Here is a 26,240-nt window from a genome sequence, read left to right as displayed (position 1 = left end):
AATAGGATTCCTTCAATTACATAAGCTTATTTTTTTGTAAAGTGATCCTATTTTCAATAACTCGCTTCCCCTAATTCCAGTTCCTATCTTCCATTAAGTGACTCCTTTGTCTTTCAGGTTTACCTTATAACTTTTTTTTTTCTTGACTGTCCCAATTTAGTTGTTTAACTAGATTCTTCTACTCCATTCCCCTCTACTCCTCTTAATTAGATTTCCTTAACAAGACTACCTCTTCTTTTCCTCCTTTTCAGTTAGTCTTATTCATTAGTTTTTAAAATTCCATTTTGGTAACCTTTCCAGAGAGGGTTTCTCTCTGTTAGTTATTCACCTTGTCTTTCTCTGTATCGTAGACACTCATTCTCTGATTCCTGACTCCTATAATTATCTATTCCTTATGGAGTGAAAACGTTCAAGACTTTCAAACTCACCTCTCTAGGTCCTGTAGAACTTTCTCCTTGGATTCCTCTTTTTAAAAAAAATTGTGCCTCACCTCCAGAACAATACCAATTTTTGAAAGTGACAGAAAAATCATTGGTCATGTTAGGATTCCCCTCTGCCAGTCTCTGAGTATACAATACAGTATTGATCAACATCCCCCTTTCTCATTATCTTCTTTTCTCCATTTGCCTCAAAATCTCCTCCCTGGATTCAAACCTTTCCACTCTCTCAGATATCAGTAGTCCTCAGGAGTTCCAACTTCCCCTTCCTGAGGTAGAACAAGTGATCTTTTCATGTACCCAATCCCACATCCACATCCAACAAAACAGAACATCTCTCTTTATACATGAGAGCATCCATCAGTGGAAATTTTTACCATTACCAAAGCAAGGCCTCCCTCCTTTCTCATACCTTTTAAACTTTTTTCTTCTGCTGCTCACTCACTCCCCTATAGGTTCTTCTTTTCCTGAGACCACAGGATTCATCTTCCTCTCATTGTGAGCACTTGATTTGAATCATGTATATTAAAAACTCCTTTTTTTCTCTCTGCTCCCTTAATCTCTTTCATTCTCCTTCCTGTTTTGTATTGGAGTGCCACCAAAAAAAGAAAAAAAAGAGATTCATTTGTCTTGACGCTGTTGCCAGTTTTGCCCATATTGCCTGTGGTGAACCTCTTCACTGTTGCCTCCAGGTATTTTCTGCCTTCATTTCTATCTCTATATTCAAATTAGAAAAAAGTCTTTTTTTTTTTTTGTTTTGTTTTGTTTTTTTCTGCTTATTACTCTCTTGCTGTTGTGGTCTCTGATTACTTCATTTGATCATTCTTTCTGCATTTCTGTTTTCTGTATTGTTCAAGAAAGAAATATCCTCATCAGATCTGACTTTCTTTTAAAGAATGTTTCAAATGCTCTTTATTATAAAGCATCCACCTTTTTTCATTTATGATTAAGTTAAGATTTGCAGGCCAGGTCACCCTTCAGTACTCTTCAGAACACATTATTCCATTTCTTTCGGCATTTTCTGGTCAGTGAAGAATAGATTTACGACATTAAAATTTCCTGTGTATTTCAATATATGTCTTCTGATAACTTGCAGAACTTGTTAATGAATTGGATTGTTAGTTAATTTAAACACTACGTATCTTGGCATTTGCAACATTTGTTTTTCCATGTGGTCTAAGAATTCTTTCAATGGGTATTCTGTTTCTATGTTCAGAAATTCTTTGCAATTCTATTCTATTTTTTCATGAGTTTATGGCATTAAGATTATTTTGGCTGTCTTTTTCTTCAGGGAAACCTGTAATCCTTATGTTGTCCCTCTATGCATGCTGTCTTTGAATATAGTATGTTTTGCTTATATAGTGAGCATATTCTCTTTTAATATTATTTTGCTTCCCTCCTATTTGCATTCCCCATCTTCTCTTCTCTTTTTTCTTTGATTAGACTTACCAATACATATTTCAGTTTTTCTATGCTGCCCATTATATTTAGTATGCGGTATATAAATTCAGCTTTAATAACTTTAATTTATTTTTAAATCACTCAATAACAGCATATTGTAGTTTCATGTTGTCCTCTAGTTCCACAGGGTACTGTGTTGGATCACTTTCCTTTGTGTTGCAATATTTTTTCATAGATGACTTAACTCATTTACTATATCTAGAAGTAATATTTCTTTCTTCTGTTAAGTTTTTCTGTTGACTTATCTGTTGATGTTCAACATCTCTGAGTTTTATACTTTTCTGATGTCTTGGTAATTTCAAATTTCCCTGCTTATTTTCCACTATTGTTCATGGTTTGACTTCCTCCCCTCTGATGGTGATTTCTTTGAGGACTGGATCTCAATGCATCTTAGCTTCCCTTCACACTGGGCAATTTATGTTTCAATAGCCTAGTTCTCCACCTGAGTAAACAAAACTGGCCCCAGATGGATGCTGAGCTCTTTCTCTCAGTCTTAAAGTATTTCAATGTCCTATCCTACTGCCTTTGTTTCTCATTCTGCAGCTCACTACATGCTGGTATTATGAATTGACTTCTGTAGTTTGGGTCTATTATGTTCTGGGAGAAGGGTCAGATAACGAGTCATATTTCAAGTTCAAATATATGTTCTGCACCTTTCACTCTGTTCCTGACTCTTCTTCAGAAGTATTTCATAGCACAGACAATTCCATTCCTATTCCCCTGCAGCAAATTTCTGTCTCTGAAGTACCATTGCTGTGCTGGTTGCCAGGCATAGCCCAAACAAATTTCTGTAGCTTAGATCTCCATGGCACTGGTCAGAATGTGGTGGCCCTGGAGTGTGGAATTTAGGTTTTGTTGGGAGATCACATGAGTTGGGTTGAATCAACTTGGAATGAATCTTTAGTCAGCTAAACACTGGTGATACTGTTGATAGCATGGTAGGTCAGGGAAGATAGGCTAAGTGATCTCCATGTTTGTTTCTTTTGGGTTCCAGCTATCCTAAATCATGGAGACCTTTGAAGTCTTTTTATTTTTGGTGCCTAATTTATGTTAAGATGAGGTTTGAGAAGACAGGCAGATGACAAAAATTCTAGTACTTTATTTTATGTGTGTGACTCAGAAGTCTTATAACAAGGACTATTAAAATAAAGTCAAATGATTGAAAACTTAGAAGAAAATGTTAAGTATCACTTAGCAAAAACAAGTCACCTCCAAACAACCTGAGAAGAGCTAATTTGAGAATAATTGAATGACCTGAAAACTGTGACTTCCAACCCTCCAAATAATTCTAGATTTCATATATTAAGAAATCTCAAAAGAGAACTGTTCATATCTTTTAGAAACAGAAAGCAAAATGCATATATAAGGAGCACACTAAACATTCACTGAAAGAAATCACTAGTTCAAAACTTCAAGGAACAGTATAACCAAATCCCAGTATTTCTGGATTAAAGAAAAAAAAATACTGCAAGCACCCAGAAAGAAAGAATTCAAGTTCTGAAGAGCCAAAGTCAGGATCACATAAGATTTGGCAGTCAATACTATAAAGGAATGGCAAAGTTGGGATTTAATATTCTAAGCTTGCCATTCTGAGATTCTATTTCCAAATATTAAGGAAAAAGAAACAAGCTTACAACCAATAATAACTTATTTAACCAAACTGCTATAATCCTACAGTAGGAAAAATAGATTTATAATGAAGTAGAGGACTTCTAAGCCTTTCTGATGAAAAAAACCCCACAGAACTTTGTAGAAATGTTGAAACACAAATGTAGGAATCAAGAGAAACATAAAAAGGGAAACATGAATGAGGAATCAAAAGGAACTAAGCAAAATTAAATCATTTACATGTTAATTTGGGGAGATGATAGATATGTGCCATCAAAAACTTATTATCATCAGCGGTCAGAGAGGACATCTATCTAATACAGATAGAATGGAAATGGTTTTATTATATTTTAGTGATATTATAAGGATACTATAAGGAGAATAGAAAAAGAGGAATGGAGAAAGGAATACACTATAGGGAAAAATTCTCACATTTAGTATTTGAAAGCCAAAGAGTATACACACAAGGGGAAAGAGTTGGAGATAGGGATTGTTGATATCTAATCCTCATTCCTATCTGATCTAGGGGGAAGGATGCACACACATGATTGGGTACAAAAATACATTTCAATCAAGAAGGAAATTGGAGGGAAAAGGGAAAATAAGAGAGAAATTAGATTAAAGGAGTATTTATGCTTACACAAAACAAGCACTAATTAAGAAGGGTAGATTTCAAAAAGTAATTTAAATGAAAAGAAAGGACTAGGCACTAGGGGGAGGGAAAGAAAAGAACAACCAAGAAAGAGCAGCTAGAGGCAGATTACATCGAACCTCCAGAGCTAGTACTGATCATACTTCTCTCTTATCAGCTTCTCTATCTTTATAAAGAAGGGATAGGAGCAAAGAGAAGGGAAAAAAAGTAAGAGAATTACATGGGGAGAAAAAAAATATAGCTCACAACCCTTTATTGAGTTGAATTTGAATAGGATGGAATCAATTGTAAAATAGAAGATAGCAGAATGGATCACAAAGTAGAATCAACAATATGTTGTTTACATGAAATTCTTATTAAACAGAAAGATGCATACAGAATTAAAATAAGGAGTTAGAACAAAATTTGGTTAGCAATAATGATGTCAAACAAAACAACAGCAAAAATAAACCTAGTTACAAGAGAGACAAGGATACTATATTTTAATTAAAGGTATCATGGACATTGAATTAACACCAATAGTAAATATACCTGTGCCTAGTAACATAGCATCTACATTCTTAAAGAAAAACTGAAATGAGAAATAATAAAACAGTAATAGTGGGAGACCTCAATTTACCCCTTTCAGACCAAGAAAAAATTAACTAAGCTATTGGAGAAACAGCAGGTCAGTGATTTGGACATACAAGTTAGAAAACCCTCTGGAAAAACCAACAAATTAAAACCTTCAATTAAACAGCAAAACAGAAATCCTATAAAACCAAAAAAGAGATTAACAAAGTTGAAAACCAAAAATCCCATTAGATGAATAAATGAAATGAGGAGCCATTTGTAAAAAATGATAACATTTGATAAGCTATAAACTAACTTGATTTTTTTTTTGATGAGGTAATTGGGGTTAAGGGACTTGCCCAGATTCACACAGCTAGGAAATATTAAATGAGACCAGATTTTGAACTGAAGTCCTCCTGACAGGGCTGGTGCTCTATCCACTGTGCCATCTAGCTGCCCCAAAACTAACTAGATTTTTAAATGGAAAGAAGGAAGCCAAATTAGTCACATCAAAATGAAAAAAGCACTGAATTCAAAATAATGATGATAAAAAGAATGAAAGTGTTAAGGATCAATTTTCCCAATTATTTATCAATGAAAATGACAGTCCAAATGAAATGAATAGATATTTTCAAAAATAGAAAATTTACAGATTAACAGAAAAAGGAATAAAGAACTTAAATAACTTGCTGTCACAAAAAGTAATTGAATATTCCACAAATGAAGTCCTAAGCAAAAAAAATTAGGACAAGATTTATTTATAAATGAAATCTCTCAAAAATTGAAGAATCATTTGATTCCACTATCACATAAATTGCTTGAAAAAAAATAGGAAAGAAAGGGTCCTATTGAATTTGTTTTATCATATAAACATAGGTTTGATACCTAAACTAAAAAGAATCAAAACAGAGGAAGAAAGATGAGAAAGAATATTGGGATAAAAAGAGAGAATATCAATGCAAAAAATTTAAACAAAAATTTAATAAGGAAACCAATAGCTACATTTCACAAAGGTATACACCATGGCTAGCTTACATTTATGACAGAAATGTAGGGACAATTCAATATTAGGAATATTATTAACATAATTGACCCTATTAGTAACAAGAACATTAAAAATTATTTGACTATATCAGAGATGCTGAAAATCTTTTGACAAGATATCAATTCCTGTTTTTAAAAAATAATAATACATTTAAGAAGTATAGAAATGAATGGATCTATGCCTAATCTGATAAGTAGGATTTATCTAAAACTAAAACCCAGTATTGTATGTAATGAGTATAAAGGAGAGACCTTTTTAATAAAATCTGAGGGAAAATAAAGATATTCACTATCACTATTACTATTTAATATATTGACAGAAATGCTAGCTATATTGATGAGAAAAGAAAGAAACTGAGGGAACATGCACAGGTAAAAGGTAAAACTATTGCTTTTTATGTGATTATGTAATGATTTATTTATAAATTTAGTCAACCTAAAAACTAATGAAACAATGAACAACTTCAGCAAAGTTTCGGAATATAAAACAAATGCACACAAACCATTAAGATTTCTGTTACCACATAAATTCATCATAGAAATGGAAAGAAAATTTTCATTTAAAATACCTACAGAAAAGTTAGGAGTCTACCTGCCAAAATATTTATTTGTGAACATAACTGTATAACACTCTTTTAACAGGGGTCCTCAAATTACAGCCCGCAGGCCAGATGTGGCCCCTGAGGACGATTATCCCCCTCACCCAGGGCTATGAAGTTTCTTTATTTAAAGGCCCACAAAACAAAGTTTTTGTTTTTACTGTGGTCCGGCCCTCCAACAGTCTGAGGGACAGTGAACTGGCCCCCTATTTAAAAAGTTTGAGGACCCCTGCAACATCTACACAATTTCAGACAGATCTAAATAAATGGAGAAATATTAACTAAACATGGGTAGGCAGAACAAATATAATGAAAATGACAGTACAGTTTATAAGTATTTATTCCCTGCTATTCCAGCCAAATTACCAAACGATTACTTTATAAAGCTCAGATAGTTGCTATCTTCACTGAACTTGTTATATTAATAGGGACAGTGGGGGTAGGAAGACAACTTTCACAGGGAAATGGTGGCTACTTTGGTCTAAAAAGTTACTGGGAAGGTGAATCAGTTCACAGGAGAGTAGATTGACAGACCTTTTTCAAAAGCAGTGGCAGAGTTAATTTGCTCATGATTTGTGTTTTTAAAACAGGAAGTGGGAAATAGGAAACAGTTGGTTACAAGAAAGTGGGAAATAGGAAATGGGTTACAAGGCTAAAATATTGGATGAAATGGAATGGGGCTTTCCTGAAGTAGTGGTCCTGCTGAGTCAGTCAGATAGGATCAGATAGGACAGCATGGCCTCAGACAGAAGGTTCACTAGAGTACATTCTTTGGTGATAATATTGAGGAGAGAAGGAATGATTTAGAATTGTTTCTATGGGAGAGGCAATTGGGAAAGAATAAAAAATTGCCTTGCTGAAGTGAGGGCCCAGTTGAAGTTAAGTAATATGTATTAATAATGTATCCAGTATTGTTAGGTGACTTCCTCTAATTCCATTTATTAGCACATGTGTATGAACAGGAAATAGAGGAGGGATAATCTAATCCAAGGTTTAGCAAAGAAAGTAGGAAGTATGGGAAATGTGCAGAAATGTTGACAAGGGCAGGAAACACAACTCCTCTAAAAAGAGACTTGATATGGTAGATTCACTTTGATCCAACCTGGTATCAGTAATAGAGGTTTTCTCAGATTAGTATAGCAGTGTGTGTGTGTGTGGGGGGAGGGCAGGAAATCATCAAAACTGTACCGTAGGGTGAATTCAGTTTGGCCAAAAGAGACAACTAGATGCAGCAGTGGATAGTGTTGGAACTGGAGTCAAGGAGACCTGGCTTAAAATTCAGCCTCAGTCACTTACTAGCTGTTTGATGATGGGCAAGTCACTTAATCTTTGTTTTCCTCAGTTTTGTCAAGTGTAAAATGGGGATAATAACAGTACCTGCCTCACAAGGCAAAGATAATGCAATAGTTTGTAATTTTCTTCTCCAGCTCATTTTACAGATAAGGGACTGAGGCAAACAGGGTTAAGTGATTTAACAGTTACATGCCAATAAGGTAAAATGTGAACTCAGGTCTTCTTCATGACTAGGTCTGGCACTCTAGTCACTCTGTCACTTAGTTGTCTGATACCACTCTACCCCTACAAACAAACCTAATCACATCATGCTAATTAGAGAACTGGTTAGAGTCATGTTCCTTATTCCTTGGTCAGCAAGAATCATAGTAATCTTAGAATAAAGGGATCTTACACTGTTACTGGGTATCACACACAAGGAAAACCTTTGTCTTCTACCATAACAGGAAACTCTTGAAATACTCCCCCTCTGCATTAAAGAGGCCAGCTGTTCTGTGGAAAATGTTTTTCTCAAATTAAAAAAAAAAAAAGTAAAAAGAGACTAGTACTAGTACTTGTTGGGAATTGTGAGAAATGAAGGCAGGACCATGTAAAATTGCAAACATAATTTTTAGGAGCCCTTTATAATGCATGACTAAGTGAATGATGCTATACTGGGAATAAGGAAGCGGAAAAAGGAATAAGCATTTATTAAACATATAGGAGACATTATGCTGAATGCTTTAAAATATATTATTTCCCTTGATCCTTACAACTCTGCAAGGTAGGTACTATTATATTGAGGAATATACCTGTTCTTTGGAAGGTGTCAATATTTTTATTTTTCAAGCTCTCTTTTTTTAAGATTTTCGTCTAAAATAAAACCAAGACAAAAAGACCCTCACTTTTTCTGTTTTGACTCTGTGAATTGTGTACCTGCAAAAGAACTGGTGTCATGTTCCTAAATTTCTCTGGGAGAAGCAAGAAACCAGAAAAGTCAGAAATTCCTCAAAATGTATTTAGATTTTTGTGCCACTTGCTTACTCTGAAACAAGGATAACTAATATAACACCAGCTTTAATAGCTTTTCTCATAGATATTCTAGATACTGTTTTAGAATTTTAACTGTCAATCTTTTTTTTTGACAAAACATATGCATAGGCAATTTTTCAACATTGACCCTTGCAAAAACTTCTGTTCCAACTTTTCCCCTCCTTTCCTCCATCCCCTCCCCTAGATGGCAGGCAGTCCCATGCTGTCAATCTTGAGAGATTATTTACTGTGATGGAAAGAGAGAAAACATAACAAAAAGGACTAAACTGTTTTATTTCCTAAGAGAACTGAGTTTAATGGAAAGATATGAAGAGAATTCTTGAAAAAAACTTTATTTAATACATTGAGAGAATTGATAGCAGAAATGCATTTATAGAACTGAGGAGAAATCATCAATTGTGGTGATAGTTAAAAATAACTTTGGCTATGATCTTTCTCATAGCTAATACAACAGAAAGTATTATATGTGTTTGTTTTATTGTTTGTTACATCGTGAATAAGAAATAATAATGCCAGTAACTTTGGCATCAGGACACTAAGACATTTGGTGGTCTGCTCTGATTAACTGGAAAACTACCACACTGGCTGGTGCTCAGGAATAGTAGGCACTTTAACCTGGCAAACAAGAGCAGAGTTCAATTTGATGATCTGTCAAAGAAATGATGGCAAATAGTGATAACATAGGTCTCATTAGACTCCTGAACTAATCAGGTATCATAGTAAATGATCAATATGCCAGGCACAATATATTCTCTCTAATGAAATGTGAATGTTTTGAATATTTAGTTAAATATTACACACTATTATACTTAAGATAATCTCCTGCACACTGCCCCTGACCATGAAAGTCATATAAGAGACACTGTTAAACTTCCAAAAGGGGATGCTCATTACATTTCTTTTACTTAGTTCCCACAGTATATTATGGAAATAAAAAAAAAATAGCTTTGTGTTTTAATCTTTGGCCATGATAGTAGGATCAATGGATGGAAACCTTTGGTTATGATTTTGAGGTTATCATTAGCAAGAAAAACTCAGAGCAAATAAAAAGCAGCGTAGTTTAAAAAAAAAAAAACCTTGCAGACAATTGGGACCTCGTCTATGATGTCCCATGTTCTGCCGGCATGGATTCCAGCTGTATTCCCTTTTGGATACCGGCGTCTTGTCCTGCAGTGCTGAGAGGAGGAGGATCTGTGTACACGAATCTTCTGTGCGTGTGTGTCTGCGCGCGCGCACTCGTTTTTCTGGGGAAACCTTTTGTAAATGACTGGTTAGGCGAAGGGGAAGGTGGGGGTATAAATCTCCGTTACTCTTCCCCTTTTGCTGAGGAATAAGCAGTCAGTTAGTGAAAGAAGAGAGCTACCGTGGGAGGGTGCCAGAGTCCAAGGACTCCAGCTGCGAGCCTGAGTCCGGGAAGTGTGTGTGTGTGTGTGTGTGTGTGTGTGTGTGTGTGTGTGTGTGTGAGAGAGAGAGAGAGAGAGAGAGAGAGAGAGAGAGAGAGAGAGAGAGAGAGAGAGAGAGAGAGATGGTGGCGGCGGTAGAGTGGGGGGAGGGAAGGGACGGGATGCTGAATCTGTCTGGTCCTTTGACGCACTCAGTGTTTTAGGGTTTATTTTTATTGTTTGTATCTATACTGGGAGAGCACGAGCAGAAAACGGATGTGCTCGTCCCAGTCTAGCTGATCCGATACGCCTATCAAAGGGTCAAAGGGAAATTTTGCAAGTGGAAGGGTAAGGGTGGGTGGGGGAGACGACCTTGATTTCCACCAATCACCGTGCGTTTGTCCGAGATGTCCTGGGTGCGCGGGGTGCCTGTGGTCCTCTGCTGAATTCATGGAGAAGAGATTTCTTTTATTCACTTGGCGAGGCAGAGAAACCATTGGTGGCATAGCTGGCAGTCCCCGATCGACCTGAAAATTTACAAGGACTGGCTGCTGTATTAGTGCTTTTTTTCCTCTATGCCTCGAAGACGCTGCAGCGGCCGCAGCCACAGGAAGAGCCGGGAGGCGATGAAAGGCGAAGGAGCTTGTTTTTTTCTTATGGCTGGGGAAAAGGGGCGGGAGAGAAGCTGAGGAAGCAAGTAACCGAGGAAAAGAGCCTTTTGCCTGTACCAACGCAGACAACGGTCGTGATGCAGTACAGTCAACTGGGAAGACCCGTGGTCCCTGCATCTCCTGACTTTTGGAGGGAGACGGGAGCCTCTTTTTTCTCCAGGGGAAGCTACAATGGCCATAGCTGATGGTTTGCTCTTCTGCCGCTTTCGCTAAAAGGAGGGAAATAATTTATTTGAAAGTTGCAAATTAAAAGCCTTTGCACCACCATTGGAACAGCAGCGGCAGAAGACATAATTTTGTGGTTTGTGGTGTGTGTCCGTGAGAGAAGGAAAAAAGAAGAGGAGAGAGAGAGAGAGGAAGAGAGAGAGAGGGAGAGAGAGAGAGGGAGAGAGAGGGAGAGAGAGAGAGGGAGAGAGAGAGAGAGAACAGACAAACATACAGAGACAGACAGAGGGACAGAGAGAGAAGGAGGAGGAAGGGAGAAAGGAGGGGAGAGAGGGAGAGTGAAGAGGAGGGGAAAAGGGGGGGTTAAAGGGAGGGGAAGAGAGAAAGAGAGAGAGAGAGAGAGAGAGAGAGACATTGCATGGGAGCGCTTTGATTTCAGTTTAAGCTCTGCGCTGCAGCTCAGACCACTGCAACACCATGATCGCGCTAAGCATAAGGGACAGCAGCCGGGCCGGGAGACGGACTTGGAAAGGGACTATGGCAATATTGGCGTGTAAGTGCCCCCGGACTCGGCTGCCAATGGGAGCTAGTGCTTTGGGCGTCTTTGTTCTCTGCTGGCTCTACGTCTTCCCAGTGTACCGGCTGCCCAACGAGAAGGAGATTGTGAACGGGGTGCTGCAGCAGGGCAAAGCATGGAGGAGAAACCAGACTGCAGCTAGAGACTTCAGGTACCCGGGTTCCTTTCTCCTCTTTCTCTCTGGCATACAGAGGACCGCAGGCGCCTACTACTGCCTTTCAAGGAGGCTCTGCCTACGTTGTACATCCCTTCTTGGGAAATCACTCTCTTCAATCTTCCTTATTCTTCTGTTGCCTCCCCTTCCCCTCCAATCTCTCACTCCATAGTACACAACCACAACCCTTTCCTAAGACTTTGTGACCTTGGCCCCTTATCTACTTCCCACCTCTTACCAGTAGACATCTTCAAGGACACATATTGTATGTAGGGAATTCTTCAATATTTATTGTCAGGTGTTCCTCCTCATCATCACCCCCACCCCTACCACCATCACCATCATCATCATTTAGAGATTTCTTCCCAAAGTCAAGCTTAAAGAGGCTGTCATTGGCTCTCCTTTCTTGGTACAGTGGAGAGGCCTGAGTAACTTGTCCTGTAAAGTTGGTATGAAAGAGGAGTTCTTGACTCTTGAATGTTGTATCTTTTGAGGATCAGAAGAATGGAATGTTTTTCCTGAGGTCAGGATCATGTAAACCCTTTGGCAGAAACAGAGAAAAATGAAAAGATGATGGAAGTGGGCATTGAAAGAAGTTTGGGCAATTGAAGCCTTCTTCAAAGAATCAGATAGCCAGATCCTTCAGACATATGATTTCTTGGCACCATCAGTCCTTGTTCCCCTACCACCCTAAGCATTTTATTAGCCCCACAAACAATCTTTCTGTAAACAAAAAAACATTTCATTTTGGTAGGGATCTCATGCTTCAGAAAGGGAGAGAAAAAATTCAAGGATGAGAAACAGTTAAGTTTCAGTTTCCTAACCATTATAATAATTTCACTTTGAATTGATTGAGACACTGAAAGAGTCCAATAAAAGAGAACCTGTGCACTGCTGTGCATGTGGTTTAGGTTGTTGGTAGGCAAGTGTGGACCATAGAGTTGGACTAAGAAATACATTGTGATCACTTCATCTTCTCCAAGGGGATCCGGAAGAGATTAATAATGAAGTCAAAGCTCTATAATATTGTAGTAGCTTTGGGGAGAGGGGTGGGGGCTGGAGAAGATGTACATTTCAATGAAATGCATAACCTGGATAATTTGCTCTTATTTGCATGTAGCACTTTAAAATTCTTTCACATTATGCATTTAGGAACACTGACATTTTTTCCCTTAGCCTTACTCTGGTCCCCTATGGCTCTTGGTCTCTTAAGTATGAAGGTCAGAAACATAGCAGACAATTTTTGTGAGGGCAAAGCAGCATAAAATGCAAAGGACTTTTTCTTGAGGGGGAGAGAAAGAATCATGAAATGATGTTCAAAAGGATTATTACTCTTTCCCAAATCTATTTGAGAATTTGTAAGATCTTCAATATTTTAATAATTTACATAGAACAACTTGTAACCTACAAATTCATAAATGCCAGCTCTCAGTGGCAGGTTCTTCTTCTTCTTCTTTTTTGTTTTTTTTTTTATTTCAACTGATATAAGAAATTAGTTAATAATTTTCTATTGTTTTGATTAAAAAAGCCATTTCTTAATTGAGAAGGAGAAACAGAAAATAACTTTTGTAGATTATCAGCAATCAGTCAAGAAGCATTATTAAAAGCTTACTCTCTGGAAGGTATTGTGCTATTTAATGAGGAAGCACACAAAGGCAGAAACTGCCTTTGCCCTCAAGTGAATCTCACAGAATAATGAAAAAGACAAGCATGAAAATAGCCTATATATATTTATATATTTATGTATGTACAAGATATATATGTGTGTGTATGTATATAAATATACACATACATATGAAACATCTACATGATGGATAAAAGGTAATTTCAGAAGGAAGATACTATGTACAGGAAAGTTTCTGAGGAACAGGGAAAGGCCTCCAGCAAAAGGTGAGATTTGAGCTGAATCTTGAATGAAGACTGGGAAACTAAGAGGTAGAAATAAGTAGGGAAAGTAGTCCACATAGCCTGGACAAAAGGCATGGATATAAAAGGTAGAGTTGGAGACACAAGTCCAGGGCAATGTGCCTGGATCAAAGAGGATATAGAAGAAAGTTAAGTATATTGAACAGGTAAAAAGGCGTGGGGTCATGAAGAGCTTTAAATGCTCCAAAGAGGACATTATATTTGATCATGGAGATAAATAAAAAACCAGTGAAGTTTGAAGAAATAATAAAGTAAAGCATGAAAAACATTGGTAAAACATGGGCTGGTCTTTTCTGAAAAACATTTGTTCTTCCGTGACCCTAGACTATCTTTGGTTATGTTTGTTTATGCGTAGAGAGTTAGTAAAATTTGTATTGCAGTAGCTACTTTCAGAAAAACACTCATCTCAGAGAATTAGTAACTATAAAAATATGTGTAATTTCATATATATTTTACAGTTGGAGGGAAAATACTTGACTAATTATGATGGCTAGATAGAATGTGATTTGGAAGCCATATATACTAACCAAGTTTGGAGAAGTGTGTAAAGGATATCTAAAAGGAGTAACATTATTTAAAATAAAATTTTTAAAAAGCATATTACTGAATTACCAGTTTAAAAAAATCTCACTGTTTAACAACAACAACAACAAAAACAAAAATGTTTTATTTATTTGATTGCTTTTAATACTGGAATTGATTATTGTAAAGTTTGAGCAGATTTTTTTTCTAAATGGAAGACAAAGCGTAATAGAGCTGGGGGGGGAGAGAGAGAGAGAAAGAGAGAGAGAGAGAGAATGCATGTGTGTAGAATGCAAGAAAGGAATCATGGAAGATTGACTTCTATTTAAATTGAGAATTTTATGTTTTTCACACTTGTGTGCATGTGTTTGTGTGTTTATATAGTGTTTATCATATTGATACACAATGGAAGAAAAAAATATACTGTATATTTATACTTTTTTGCAAGCAGTTGATATTCATTTGGTAAAGATATTTCACCAAAAAACAAAATGCTACATAATTATAACATAATAGATATATTTTTTCTATAGGCATTTAATAACATAAATTAATTTTTAAGATTGTCCTTCCCACTGTCAAGGCAAAGACTCTTCAGGTTTATCTTATGATTGTAGACTCCTATTCAATGTTACCAAACTAGGTTGTCCAATTTACTAATTTACATTGCTTTCTTATTTTTAGGAGGTAATTGTTTGCCTGTGCTAACCTACAAAAAATTTTTGTTTCAATATTTCATTATTTTGAGAATATGTTATTTCATTGGTGTTACTTCTTTAATTTGTAGATTACAACCGATTACAATCCTTTTAACCCATGCTAGACCATATTTTCTGCTCACTACCTAAAAGAAACTGGTCACCAGAAAAGAGTAGCTATTAGGTTTTTTTTCTTCTTCCCCTTGCAGCCTTGTACAAATTGTGAAAGCTAAGACAAGGGAAATAGAAAAAAGCAGTGTTATGAGAAGTTGATGATGAATGAATGAAAAGGAACAGGCGTGTATTTAAAGAAAAGCTTGTATCATGTATTTTTCTACTCTAGTACTCCAGTGAATCTGTTCTCATCATTGTGGATATTCCTTCCAAAGATATAGTTGCAAGCAATCTGTGCTTTCCCATTTTGCATGACTCTCCTCCACATCTTTGCTAGTATTATTATTATAAAATATCTTTCTAAAATTTTGGGGACCATCCTTGCTTTTCTCTTAATATGGACATTATGAAACTATGGTCAAAGTAAAGCACTGACTTAGTCACTCCCTTCTTACCATATGATTAACTTACTTGCTTCTCCTTCTAACTTCCCTATTTTTGTCAAGGGTATCTCCACCCTTCCAGTCACCTAATTCACCAGAAGAACCATCTTTTACTCCTCACTTTTACTTGTGTCACCTTCATATCCAATCAATTCCCAAACTCTTGCTAATTCTAACTCTATAACATCTCATTTTTCTCCTTTTTTCCATTTATATTATAACTGTAATTTAAGCCTGTATGACATATACTATCTCCCAATCCAGGTCCCTTGAATGGACTGGCTTTTCTTCCTTGCCTGATAATTTTTCTTTAGCTCTGCTTCTTGTAATTCCTATATCACATCAAACTTCAACTCAAGTGTTAATATCCTAGAAGAGGTCTTTCCTGATTCCCTTAATTGTTAGTATCCTTTTCCAAAATTACTTTGTATTTATCTCATATATATTCATATTTGTATCTTGTGTACTTGTTGCTTTCTCCCAGGAGAATGTAAGCTCTTTGACAGCAGTGTCTGTTTAAATTGTTTTAACCCCAGTATCTATTACAGTGCTTGACATAGTAAGATCAGTAACTTTTGAATTGAAATAAATTTGATGGCATCCTTTAACTTATTATTATTATTATTATTACTGAGGCAATTGGGGTTAAATGACTTGCTGAGAGTCACACAGTTAGGAAGTGTTAAGTGTTTGAGGCCACATTTGAACTCAGGTCCTCCTGACTTCAGGGCTGGTACTCTTTCTACTGTGCCATCTAGCTGCTCCTAACTTAATTTTTAATATATTCTTCTGCATTTGTAAGGTGTTAAAGTTTTCCCATCATGTGCACCACTATTGACCTTTGAGTGATGCTCAGCATCAGTTCTTTGGAAAATATAGGGATCCATGACTTGTACCTGTGCTAGAACAACTAGAAGAATATTGGCTTTTTATCACAAAGAAGTTTGGGGTCATTGAAAGGTTTCCAAAGGTAATCTAGCTACTCTTCTCCCTCAGTTCAGGCCTGACTCATATTTTATACATACACATACACGAATGAGTCTTGTGGGTGGTGTATCTAGCTACATATGCTAGTCAAGACAAAAGGCAGTCTTCATTCACTTGCTTTTCTAAGTATATATAATTAATCTTTCTTCCTGGATCACATTCTTCAAAGTCATAAACCCCTTTTATGAGTATGTCTTCCTCTTTTACACATTACTTGATATAAATATTCTGAGGGTTATTAAAGAAGGTTATTACTTGTTTCTGAGTCAAGGTTAACTGCTTTGATGCAGTTGTTGTAGGACTGACTCAATATTTGGGGTTTGGGGCTTACTTTTGTGGGAATTTATATAGGTGTATTTAATTCCAGAGGAGGGCATTATATTATAGGATCATAATCTACTCATACTTATTGCCCCCAATCCATCTTTTTGACCTGAGATTAGCATTCTTTGCTACTCCTGAGTTAACGTTTAATTAAATGGCAGATGGTAGTATGGGTGCACATAAACCTCCTAATATGGTTCCTATTAAACTTTAATTTTTTCCTTGAATTTTTCCTCCAAATTAAATTTAGTGTTTGATTTATATTCCAATTTTGGTAGCTACTTGTTAGATTTGATGGTGCAAGGGGCAGTTCAAAATAAGATGAATGATGTTCTTATACAGAAAAGCACTATAGGAGCCAGAACAAGGTTAAGGAAAATTGTGATTATGGGGCCTTTCCACTCAAGATGTTCTACCAAGGCACACAGTTAGATTGTGTTCTTCCTAGGCTATGTTCAGCTGCAAGGTTGCCATAGCTACGAGACTGTAACTAATCCAGCAATTCAGACTTCAGGTACTTTTGGAAAACTTACTACAAAGTGGCTAAAGGCCCTTTACTTCAAATTGATTTTCTAGTACGGGCTGGTATCTTGGCTTTCTGATCACAATCTATTCTGTCCCTTCATGGCTAAGCTCTCCTTTGGGTGCAATGTATATTCTCTTCCAGCTCTTATAGTAGAATGAACTGTTTTCCATTCACCATTATTCACAGGGGTTTGCAATAATAATATTCTGCCACATTTTGATCCTGATCCCACAGGAAAGCTTTCCTGACCTAAGTAGGAGATTGGCAGTCTGTATCTATTATTTCTCTCATCGCTGCTATTCCTTGAAAAAACAAACTGGAATATGGAGAAATTAAAGCAAAATATTTTAGAATGGTTATGTTTCAACTCAGCATTATTTCAGTGTTCCTGAAGAAGCAGAAAAGGTCACATAGGACTGAGTACTATTTTATATTGTTTTTATTTTATAAGGCCAAATAATATGTCCCCGTGTTTTTAGCTAAATAAAAAATATTTAGTATGTGACTAATATGTGCTAAGCTCTAGGGAGACAAAAAGAAGCAAAAGGCAGCTCCTGCCCTCAAGGAGCTTACAGTCTAATGGAGTAGACAACACACAAGCCCACTGGTGATGAGATTTTCTCTTTTTAAAATTTATTTCTTTATTTAATATTTTTCCTTAGTTACAGTTAAAACAATTTTTTACATTTGTTTTTAAAATTTTTGAATTCCAGATTCTTCTTTTATCCTTAACTCCAGTCTCCATTAAGAAACCACATGTAAAGTTATGCAAAACATTTCCATAAAGGTCATATTGTGAAAGAAAACATAGATCTCCCACTCTAAAAAACCAATAACAAACAACAAAAAATCCCTCAAGATAAATAGTTTTTTTTAAAAGAGGAGAGAGTGAGAGAGAGAGAGAAGAGAAAGAAAAAAAGAGAGAAGAGACAAGAAGAGAGAGCGAAAAGAAAGAGAGAGAGAGAGAGAGAGAGAGAGAAAGAGAGAGAGAAAGTATGCTTTAATCTGTATTCAGACACAATTAGTTTCTTCTGTGAGTATGAGTAAGATTTTTCATTGTAAGTCTTTCAGAGTAGTCCTGGATCATTGTGCTGCTGAGAATAGCAAGATCATTTACAGCTAATCATCCTAGAACATTGCTATTTCTTTGTATAATTCATTTCACTTTGCTTGAGTTCATGGAAGACTTTCCAGGTTTTTCTGAGAATATCCTGCTCATCATTTCCCATAGAACAATAATATTCCATCATAATCATATGTCACAATTTATCCATCCATTCCCCAATTGATGGGCACTCCCCAATTTCCAATTTTTTACTCTAAGAAAGAAGCTGTTATAAATATTTTTGCACAGATAGGTTATTTTCCTTTTTAAAAATACCTTTGAAGATTTATGCCTAGTAGTGGTATTATTAAGTCAAAAGATATCCATGAATTTATAGCCCTTTGGGCATAGATCGTATCTTTTGGTCATTTATCAATTGGGGCATGGCTCATTTTTAAATAAATTTAATTCAAATCTCTTTTATGTTTGAGAAATGAGGTTTCATTAGAAAAACCTGGATCAAAATTCTTTTCACAACTACTATTGCTGACTGTATTTCTCCCCATTTATTCATTCTCTCTCTCCTTTCACCTTGCTCCTCCTCAAAAGTGTTTTACTTCTGACCACCTCCTCCTCCATACTGCTCTCCTTTTTATTATCCTTCGCCCTCCCCCACTCCTTTCCTGCAGGTAAGTCTGAGTAGATTCACTCTCCCTCTTCTCCCCCTCTTCCCTTCCATTGTAAAAGCTTTTTCCTGTCTCTTTTTATGGCAGATAATTTAAACCATTTTATCTCTCTCTTTCCCTTTCTCCCAGCACATTCCCCTCTCATCCCTTAATTTCATCTTCTTTTCCCAATATTATTCCTTCATATTCAACTCAAACTTGTGCCCTCTGACTTGTGCCCTTGTTCTAACTGCCATAACAATGAGAAACTTCTAATGAGTTACAAATATTATTCTCCCATGTAGAAATGTAAATAGATAAACCTTTATGAAATTACTTTCCATTTTACCACCTTATGCTTCTCTTGATTCTTGTATTTGAAAATCAGATTTTCTACTCAGTTCTGGTATTTTCATCACAAATGTGTGAAAATCCTCTATTTCAATGAACATCCACGTTTCCCCTGAAGGATTATATTCATTTTTGCTGGGTGAGTGATTCTTGGTTGAAAATTTCTCCATTGCTCTCAAGAATATCATATTCTAAGCTTTCTGAGAATTTAATGTAGAACCTGCTAAATCTTATGTTATCCTGACTATGGCTCCACTGTACTTGAATTGTTTCTTTCTGGATGCTTGCAATATTTTCTCCTTGATTTGGGAGTTTCAGAATTTGGCTACAATATTCCTGGGAATTTTCATTTTGGTATCTTGAACAGGAGGTGATTGATGTATTTTTTTAAAATTTCTATTTTTGATGACCAGTTCTGATGGATCAGGCCATCCTCAGCAATGAGATCAACCAAATCATTTCTAATGGAGCAGTAATGAACTGAACTAGCTATGCCCAGAAAAAGAACTCTGGGAGATGACTAAAAACCATTACATTGAATTCCCAATCCCTATATTTATGCACACCTGCATTTTTGATTTCCTTCACAAGCTAATTGTACAATATTTCAGAGTCTGATTCTTTTTCTACAGCAAAATAACGTTTTGGTCAGGTATACTTATTGTGTATCTAATTTATATTTTAATATATTTAACATCTACTGGTCATCCTGCCATCTAGGGGAGGGGGTGGGGGGGTAAGAGGTGAAAAATTGGAACAAGAGGTTTGGCAGTTGTTAATGCTGTAAAGTTACCCATGTATATATCCTGTAAATAAAAGGCTATTAAATAAAAAAAAATAAAATTTCTATTTTACCCTCTACTTCTAGAATATCAGGATAGTTTTTCTTGTTAATTTCTTAAATAATGATGTTCAAGCTCTGTTTTTTATTGTGACTTTCAGGTAGGCCAGTAATTTTTAAGCTCAGTTGTTTTTCCAATGAGATTTCACATTTTTTCTATTTTTTCATTTTTTAGTTGTGCTTTATTATATCTTGATTTCTCATAAGATAATTAGCTTCCATTTGCCCAATTATAATTTTTAAGGAATTATTTTCCTCAAGAGGAATTATGTACCACCTTTCACATTTGGCCAATTTTGCTTTTTAAGATAGTCTTTTCCTCACTGGCCTTTTGCATTTTCTTTTGCACCATTCTCAATTCTTTCCCTAAATTTTCCTATATCTTTCTTACTTGATTGTCAAAATCCTTTTTCAGTTTTTTCATAGCCTGAAATTAATTCTTATATCTACTAGACGCTTTGGATGTAGGAGTTTTGACTTTGTTATCTTCTGAGTGTGTGCTTGATCTTCTTTGTTACCATAGTAACTTTCTATGGTCAGAAACATTTTCTGTTGTCTGCTTATTTTCCTAGTCTATAACTCAGTTTTTAAACTTGTTAAAATAGAGCTCTGTTTCCAGGATGGAGAGTGCATTGTCCTAAGTTTCAAGAGTTTTGTACAGCTTTTTTCAAAGATTATTCTAGGGACCTTATTAAAGCCTTCTTTTCTCCCCTGAAGCTGTTAGGAGTATCTGTGCTCCACAGCAGCTATAAAATTTAGTGTGCTAAAGCAACAGAGTTTTGCTTTGCTGGTGTGGGGCCAGATCTATGAGTGTGGCCCAGGCTGGGGCTGAGGCTGCTGGGTTTGTATGCTGGATTCCCACCCTGTTGCCATAGACCTTTTCTGCTCACTTCCAACTCCTCATTGGTATCTCTGGGTTGAAAGATCTGGAAGCCACCACTTCTGCTGCTATTTCCAAGGTCCCCAGAGCCATTCTTGATTTGCTGGTGTGAGACTAGAATTGGGGCTGGGGCTGGGACTGTGCTGGCTCGGCCTGCTCCAAGAGTGCTTGCTGGACTGCCACCCTGATGTCACAGATTTTTTCTATTAACCTTCTAAGTTGTCTTTGACTGGAAAATGTTCTTCTTTCGGGGTATTCTGATGTTTTAGTGTTCTGGTGCTCCAAAGTTTTAATCATTATTTAAAAGAATATGGAGCAGTTCGGAAGAGAGGTTGGATGAATTCCTACCTTTATTCCACCATCCTGGCTCCACCTTCCAGTGGAATTTTCTGTTCTAAGGTAGGCTGGCTCTTGGGAAACATATATAGTCTTTTTCCAAGTCTGTCCTGTAAATCTTTCTAGGATGATGGAACCTGCCCAGAATTTGTACATTTTTGGCATAGCCTTTGAGAACCCAGAGCCAACTTCACTCTATGGGAAGAGAGCAGAGTAATACTCTTTGCAAGATAAGAGGTTCCATTTTTAAATTTAATATCAACTGTTATTATTATTAACTATAAATATATATTATTAACTATATAATCAAATATTAACATTACAATGTAGTTGGTATTAAACCATGTTGCTTAGAAACTTTATTAATGAATTGAGATCAATTGTGCATACTATTTTATATTTTAGAGTATGGATATTCTAGAATTTGAGACTGTGAAAGAATCATAGATTATATAGTTGGAAATAGACTTTAGAAATCATCTGATCTAAAGGTCATACCTTTAGTTAGATAAAGAATAACTATCCTTATTCAACAGTAGAGACAATGGAAACCTATATGGATTAAGTGACTCACACAAAGTCATATAACCAGTGGTGGAAGGTTTACTCTGGAGCTTGACAAAGGCTACTCTAGATAAAGATGTTGATTTCTTGCCTTTTTTTTTTTAGAGCAATAGTCTTTCAATGACATATAAATAATAACTGATATTTTTTTTCTGTGGAAACAAAAGTTAGTTAATTTCTAAAAACTAAAGGTCTGGCAGCTTAAATATAAACTCCATTGTCTCCAAATTCTTAATGAATGTCATAATTTAATTTTTTTTCACTGTTCCATTTACTCTTAAGGTTTCATCACCAATTTTTAAATCAGAAATTAGGAGTAGCTGACATAAAAAATGACATTTGTAAATCAAAGTCTAGGATTAAGGTAAAGAGATGATTATATTTAGAAATGTTCAAATATAGATAACTTCTTTTAAAAGTGAGTTTTCTAAAACTCATAGAGTGTTATAAAGATAAAAGAGTTGTGATTTCATCACAGAAGACTTAAAAATTCTTAATGCTATTGTTAACTAAGAAACTTTATAAAACTAAATGTAGAGCTAAAAAGCTAATTCTGTAAAAATCTAAACTTATTTGTCTCTGCTACCAGACTTTCCCCCCCTACTTCCACTGCTATCTGGAAGTACCCATTATGGGGTTCTTTTCTATGGTAATACACAAATTCTAGCTAAATGACCTTTTAATTTTCCATGTTCCCTACTTATTTCCATAGCTGCTGGGAGGGGAGGGAATAACCATTTAGATAGCTCCTACTATGTGCAAGACACTGTGTTAAGCACTTCTACAAATATTATCTTGCTCCTCACAACAACCCTGGGAGGTAGATATAATCATTATTCTAATTTTACAGTTGAGACAAAGAGAGATGTTTCTTGCCAAGGGTTCCAGCTACTAAGCATCTGAGGTTGAATTCAAACTCAGGTCTTTCTGACTTAAGGCCTTCTGCTATCTTCACTAAACCACTAGCTGCCTCTTGAGATAAAATTGTGAACTCAGAAATAAGAAAAAAAGACCACTGTGTAATCAAAGTAAATGTTATAAAACTTGTGAACCTTACCTGTAAGGAGACTTCCTAAGATTCTCACTCAAAACCTTCTTACTGTTTCTTTTGATACGGTTTCAACAATTTTGATGATCTGATTTTCTGTCCTAGGTAAACTAGAAGCAGAAAAGTACATGGTGAGGAGGAATTGCAAGCACAAACTACACAGGAATGACAGCTGAGACCCTTATATCTAGGAAGAAAATGTGAAAAGTAAAAGAAAACGTGAAAAGTCAGAAAGCAATATAGTCTAGGTTTTATCTGACACATAGTTTAGTCACCCTTGAGAGTATCACTGAACTGCATAGTACAAGTCTAAAGACTAATGTTCATAATGATAACATTTAGTCATTAAAAATGTTAAATTATGTTTAACATACTCTGAAAGAATATAGTAAACAAAGTTAGGTATAAAATGTATAATTTAGATTACATGAAATTACAAAGCTTTTGAATAAATAAAATAAATGTAGACAAGATCAGAAGGAAAACAGAAAATTGGGAGGAAATGTTATAGATAATTTATCAGATAAAGGTCTTATATCCAAAATATAAAAAGAACGTGCCAAATCTATAAGAATTGATACATGGTCAAAGGATATAAACAGTCAATTTTCTGATGAAGAAATCAAAATAATTTATAGTCATATAAAATGCTCTAAATCATTACTGATTAGAGAAATACAAATTAAAACTACCCTGAAATATCATTTTACACCTACCAGACTAGCTCAAATGATAGAAGAGCAAAGTGATAAATGTTGTAGAGGATGTGAAAAATTGAAACACTAATTTATTGTTGGTGGAATTATGAAATGATCCAATTATTTTGGAGAATAATCTGGAATCACTCCCCAAGAGTTATTAGACTATCCATACTCCTTGACAAGGCATTACCACCACTTGTTGTATTTCCAAAGATAACTTTGGAAAAAGAAAAAGAACCTATATGTTTTAAAATGTTTATAGCAATTCTCTTTGTCACCACAAAGACATAGAAATTGAAGGAATATCTATCAATTTGAGAATGACTGAATAAGTTGTGGTGTATGGTTGTGATTGAATACTACTATACTATAAGAAATGATGAGCTTAGTGATTTTAGAAAATCATGAAAAGACTTGTATGAAATAATTAAGAGTGAAATAAACAAAACCAAGAGAACATTGTATATAGTAACAGCAATATTTTTAAGAACAACTTTGAGTGAATAGATTATTTTAAATATGACAAATACCCAAATTAAGGCCAAAGAACATATAAAGAAAGATGGTATCTGCATCCAGAGAAAGAACTGATAAGTAGAAATGTGTATAAAATAATTTTACACATAAATACCTATTTGTGTCTAATGGTAGCCATCATTTGGATAATGGTGGTGAAATAAATTTACATGATAATTTTGTTTTATATTTTAAAAGAATAGGAAGTTGTGCATAATAGATTGATGTATTTTGATAGATCTCATGTTGTTTCCTGAAACAATTATGCATTTTTGAAAACATTAATATTTTTTGGTGATGTCATTTTCTCTATTATTTCTAGGTAGAAATGATGATTTTTGTGGGTTTTTAAAGTCCTTTAATGATTTATATAACTTAGATACCAACTCTTATATGAGAAATTTGACACAAAGATTTTCCCCCCAATTTGACCACTTTCCTTTTTATTTCTAGGGGAATAAATTTTGTTTGTGTAGAAACTTTTCACTTTTATGTAATTAAAGTTGTCTGTTTTGTCTTATATCTTCATGCCTGGTTTGATTAAGAACACATCTCCTATCTATAACTATGAAATATATATGATTTGCTTATCTTCCAATTTAAAAATTTTTTATCTTTAATATGAAACTTTCCAGTTTTCTCAATAGTTTTTTTTTTAATCAAAAGGAGAGTTTTTCTTAAGTAATGATGGTTACAAAATATATAAAATGTTATAGAACATTGGGTTTAGCTCCCCTTTCCCAATAATTCTGCCTTGTTTAATTATTTTATTGATTTACCTCTCAATTTTTAATTAATACCAGATGGTTTTGATTAGTGCTGCTTTATAATACAGTTTTCCATCTGGAAGTGCTGTTCCCCTTTTGACCCTGTATCTTTTCATTATTTTGTTCATATTCCAAATCTTTTATTATTCCAAATGAATTTTGTTATTATTTTATTGAATCCTGTAAAGTATTTCTTTGTTTATCTAATTGAATTAGCACTGAAATTATAAATTTGCTTTGGTATTATTACAGTGGTACAGCTCAGCCATGAGTATTGAATATTCCTGTAGCTATTTAAGTTGAGTTTTTTTAAGAAATACTTTGCAGTTTAATTTATACAAGCATTTTGTGTGCTTTGATAGACTGATCCCTTAATATGTTTTGTATTTGGAGTTTGAAAAAAGATTTCCTTTATTCTTGCTTCTTGGATTTTGTTATTATTGAATACAAATACTGCTAATTTTGAGGGATTTTTTTTTTGTTTAGATTTGATGAAGATATTAATTTTTTTATTGTCTTTGCTTATTCCCTAGCATTTTATAATCTAGTATTTTATATATTTATGTAGAATTTTATAATTGAGTATTTTATATATTTTATAACCATCATATCATAAACAAATAAGATATTTATCTTTTCTACCTACTTTTATGCTTTTGTTTCCTTTTTCTTATTGATATTGTTAGTATTCCAACTCTATGTCAAATATATATTCCTGTACTTAATATATTTAATGATAAATTTCAAGGGTATCTTCACTATATATAATGCTTTCTTTTAGTTTTTGATAGATACATCTTATTATATTATAAAAAAAGTCCTTCTATTCCTATACTTGGAATTTTTTTTTTATTTAAAGGACATTCTATTTTATCAAAAGCTTCTCTGCATCTATCATCATTTTAAAAATATTTTATTAGGTTCGATCAGCCAAAATCCACATTCTCTTTTTTTTTTAATTTTTTTAATTAAAAAAATTTTTTTTTACAGTTTCTTTTTTATTATAGTAACTTTTTATTGACAGAATCCATGCCTGGGTAATTTTTTTTTTTTACAACATTATCCCTTGCACTCACTTCTGTTCTGATTTTTCCCTCCCACCCTCCACCCCCTCCCCTAGATGGCAAGCAGTCCTATATATGTTGAATATGTCCTAGTATATCCTAGATACAATGTATGTGTGAAGATCCAAACAGTTCTCTTGTTGCACAGGGAGAATTGGATTCAGAAGGTAGAAATAACCGGAAGAAAACAAAATGCAAACAGTTTACATTCATTTCCCAGTGTTTTTTTTCTTTGGGTGTAGCTGCTTCTGTCCATCATTGATCAATTGAAACTGAATTAGGTCTCTTTGTCAAA

The 26,240-nt window shown here is 34.9% G+C and overlaps 1 protein-coding gene across 5 annotated transcripts in view; it reads left to right on the top strand.

Moving 5' to 3' along the window:
• The first annotated feature begins 11,279 nt into the window (after window positions 1–11,279).
• ST8SIA1 (ST8 alpha-N-acetyl-neuraminide alpha-2,8-sialyltransferase 1) overlaps window positions 11,280–26,240 on the top strand; it is a 124,172-nt gene continuing 109,211 nt past the window's right edge. For all 5 annotated transcript variants that reach the window (XR_004229548.1, XR_004229547.1, XR_004229546.1 and 2 more), the window contains exon 1: window positions 11,280–11,624. Coding sequence is in view for 1 of the 5 variants with exons in the window: in XM_023504498.2 (XP_023360266.1) it covers window positions 11,374–11,624 (251 nt within the window). In the remaining 4 variants the exon portion in view is untranslated. The remainder of the gene's footprint in view (window positions 11,625–26,240) is intronic.

Source organism: Sarcophilus harrisii, chromosome 5 (genome assembly GCF_902635505.1).
Source record: "Sarcophilus harrisii chromosome 5, mSarHar1.11, whole genome shotgun sequence".
Classification (NCBI taxonomy): Eukaryota; Metazoa; Chordata; class Mammalia; order Dasyuromorphia; family Dasyuridae; genus Sarcophilus; species Sarcophilus harrisii.
The sequence above is the reverse complement of the archived record's forward strand: the minus strand, read 5'-3'. Positions and strand labels throughout refer to the sequence as shown.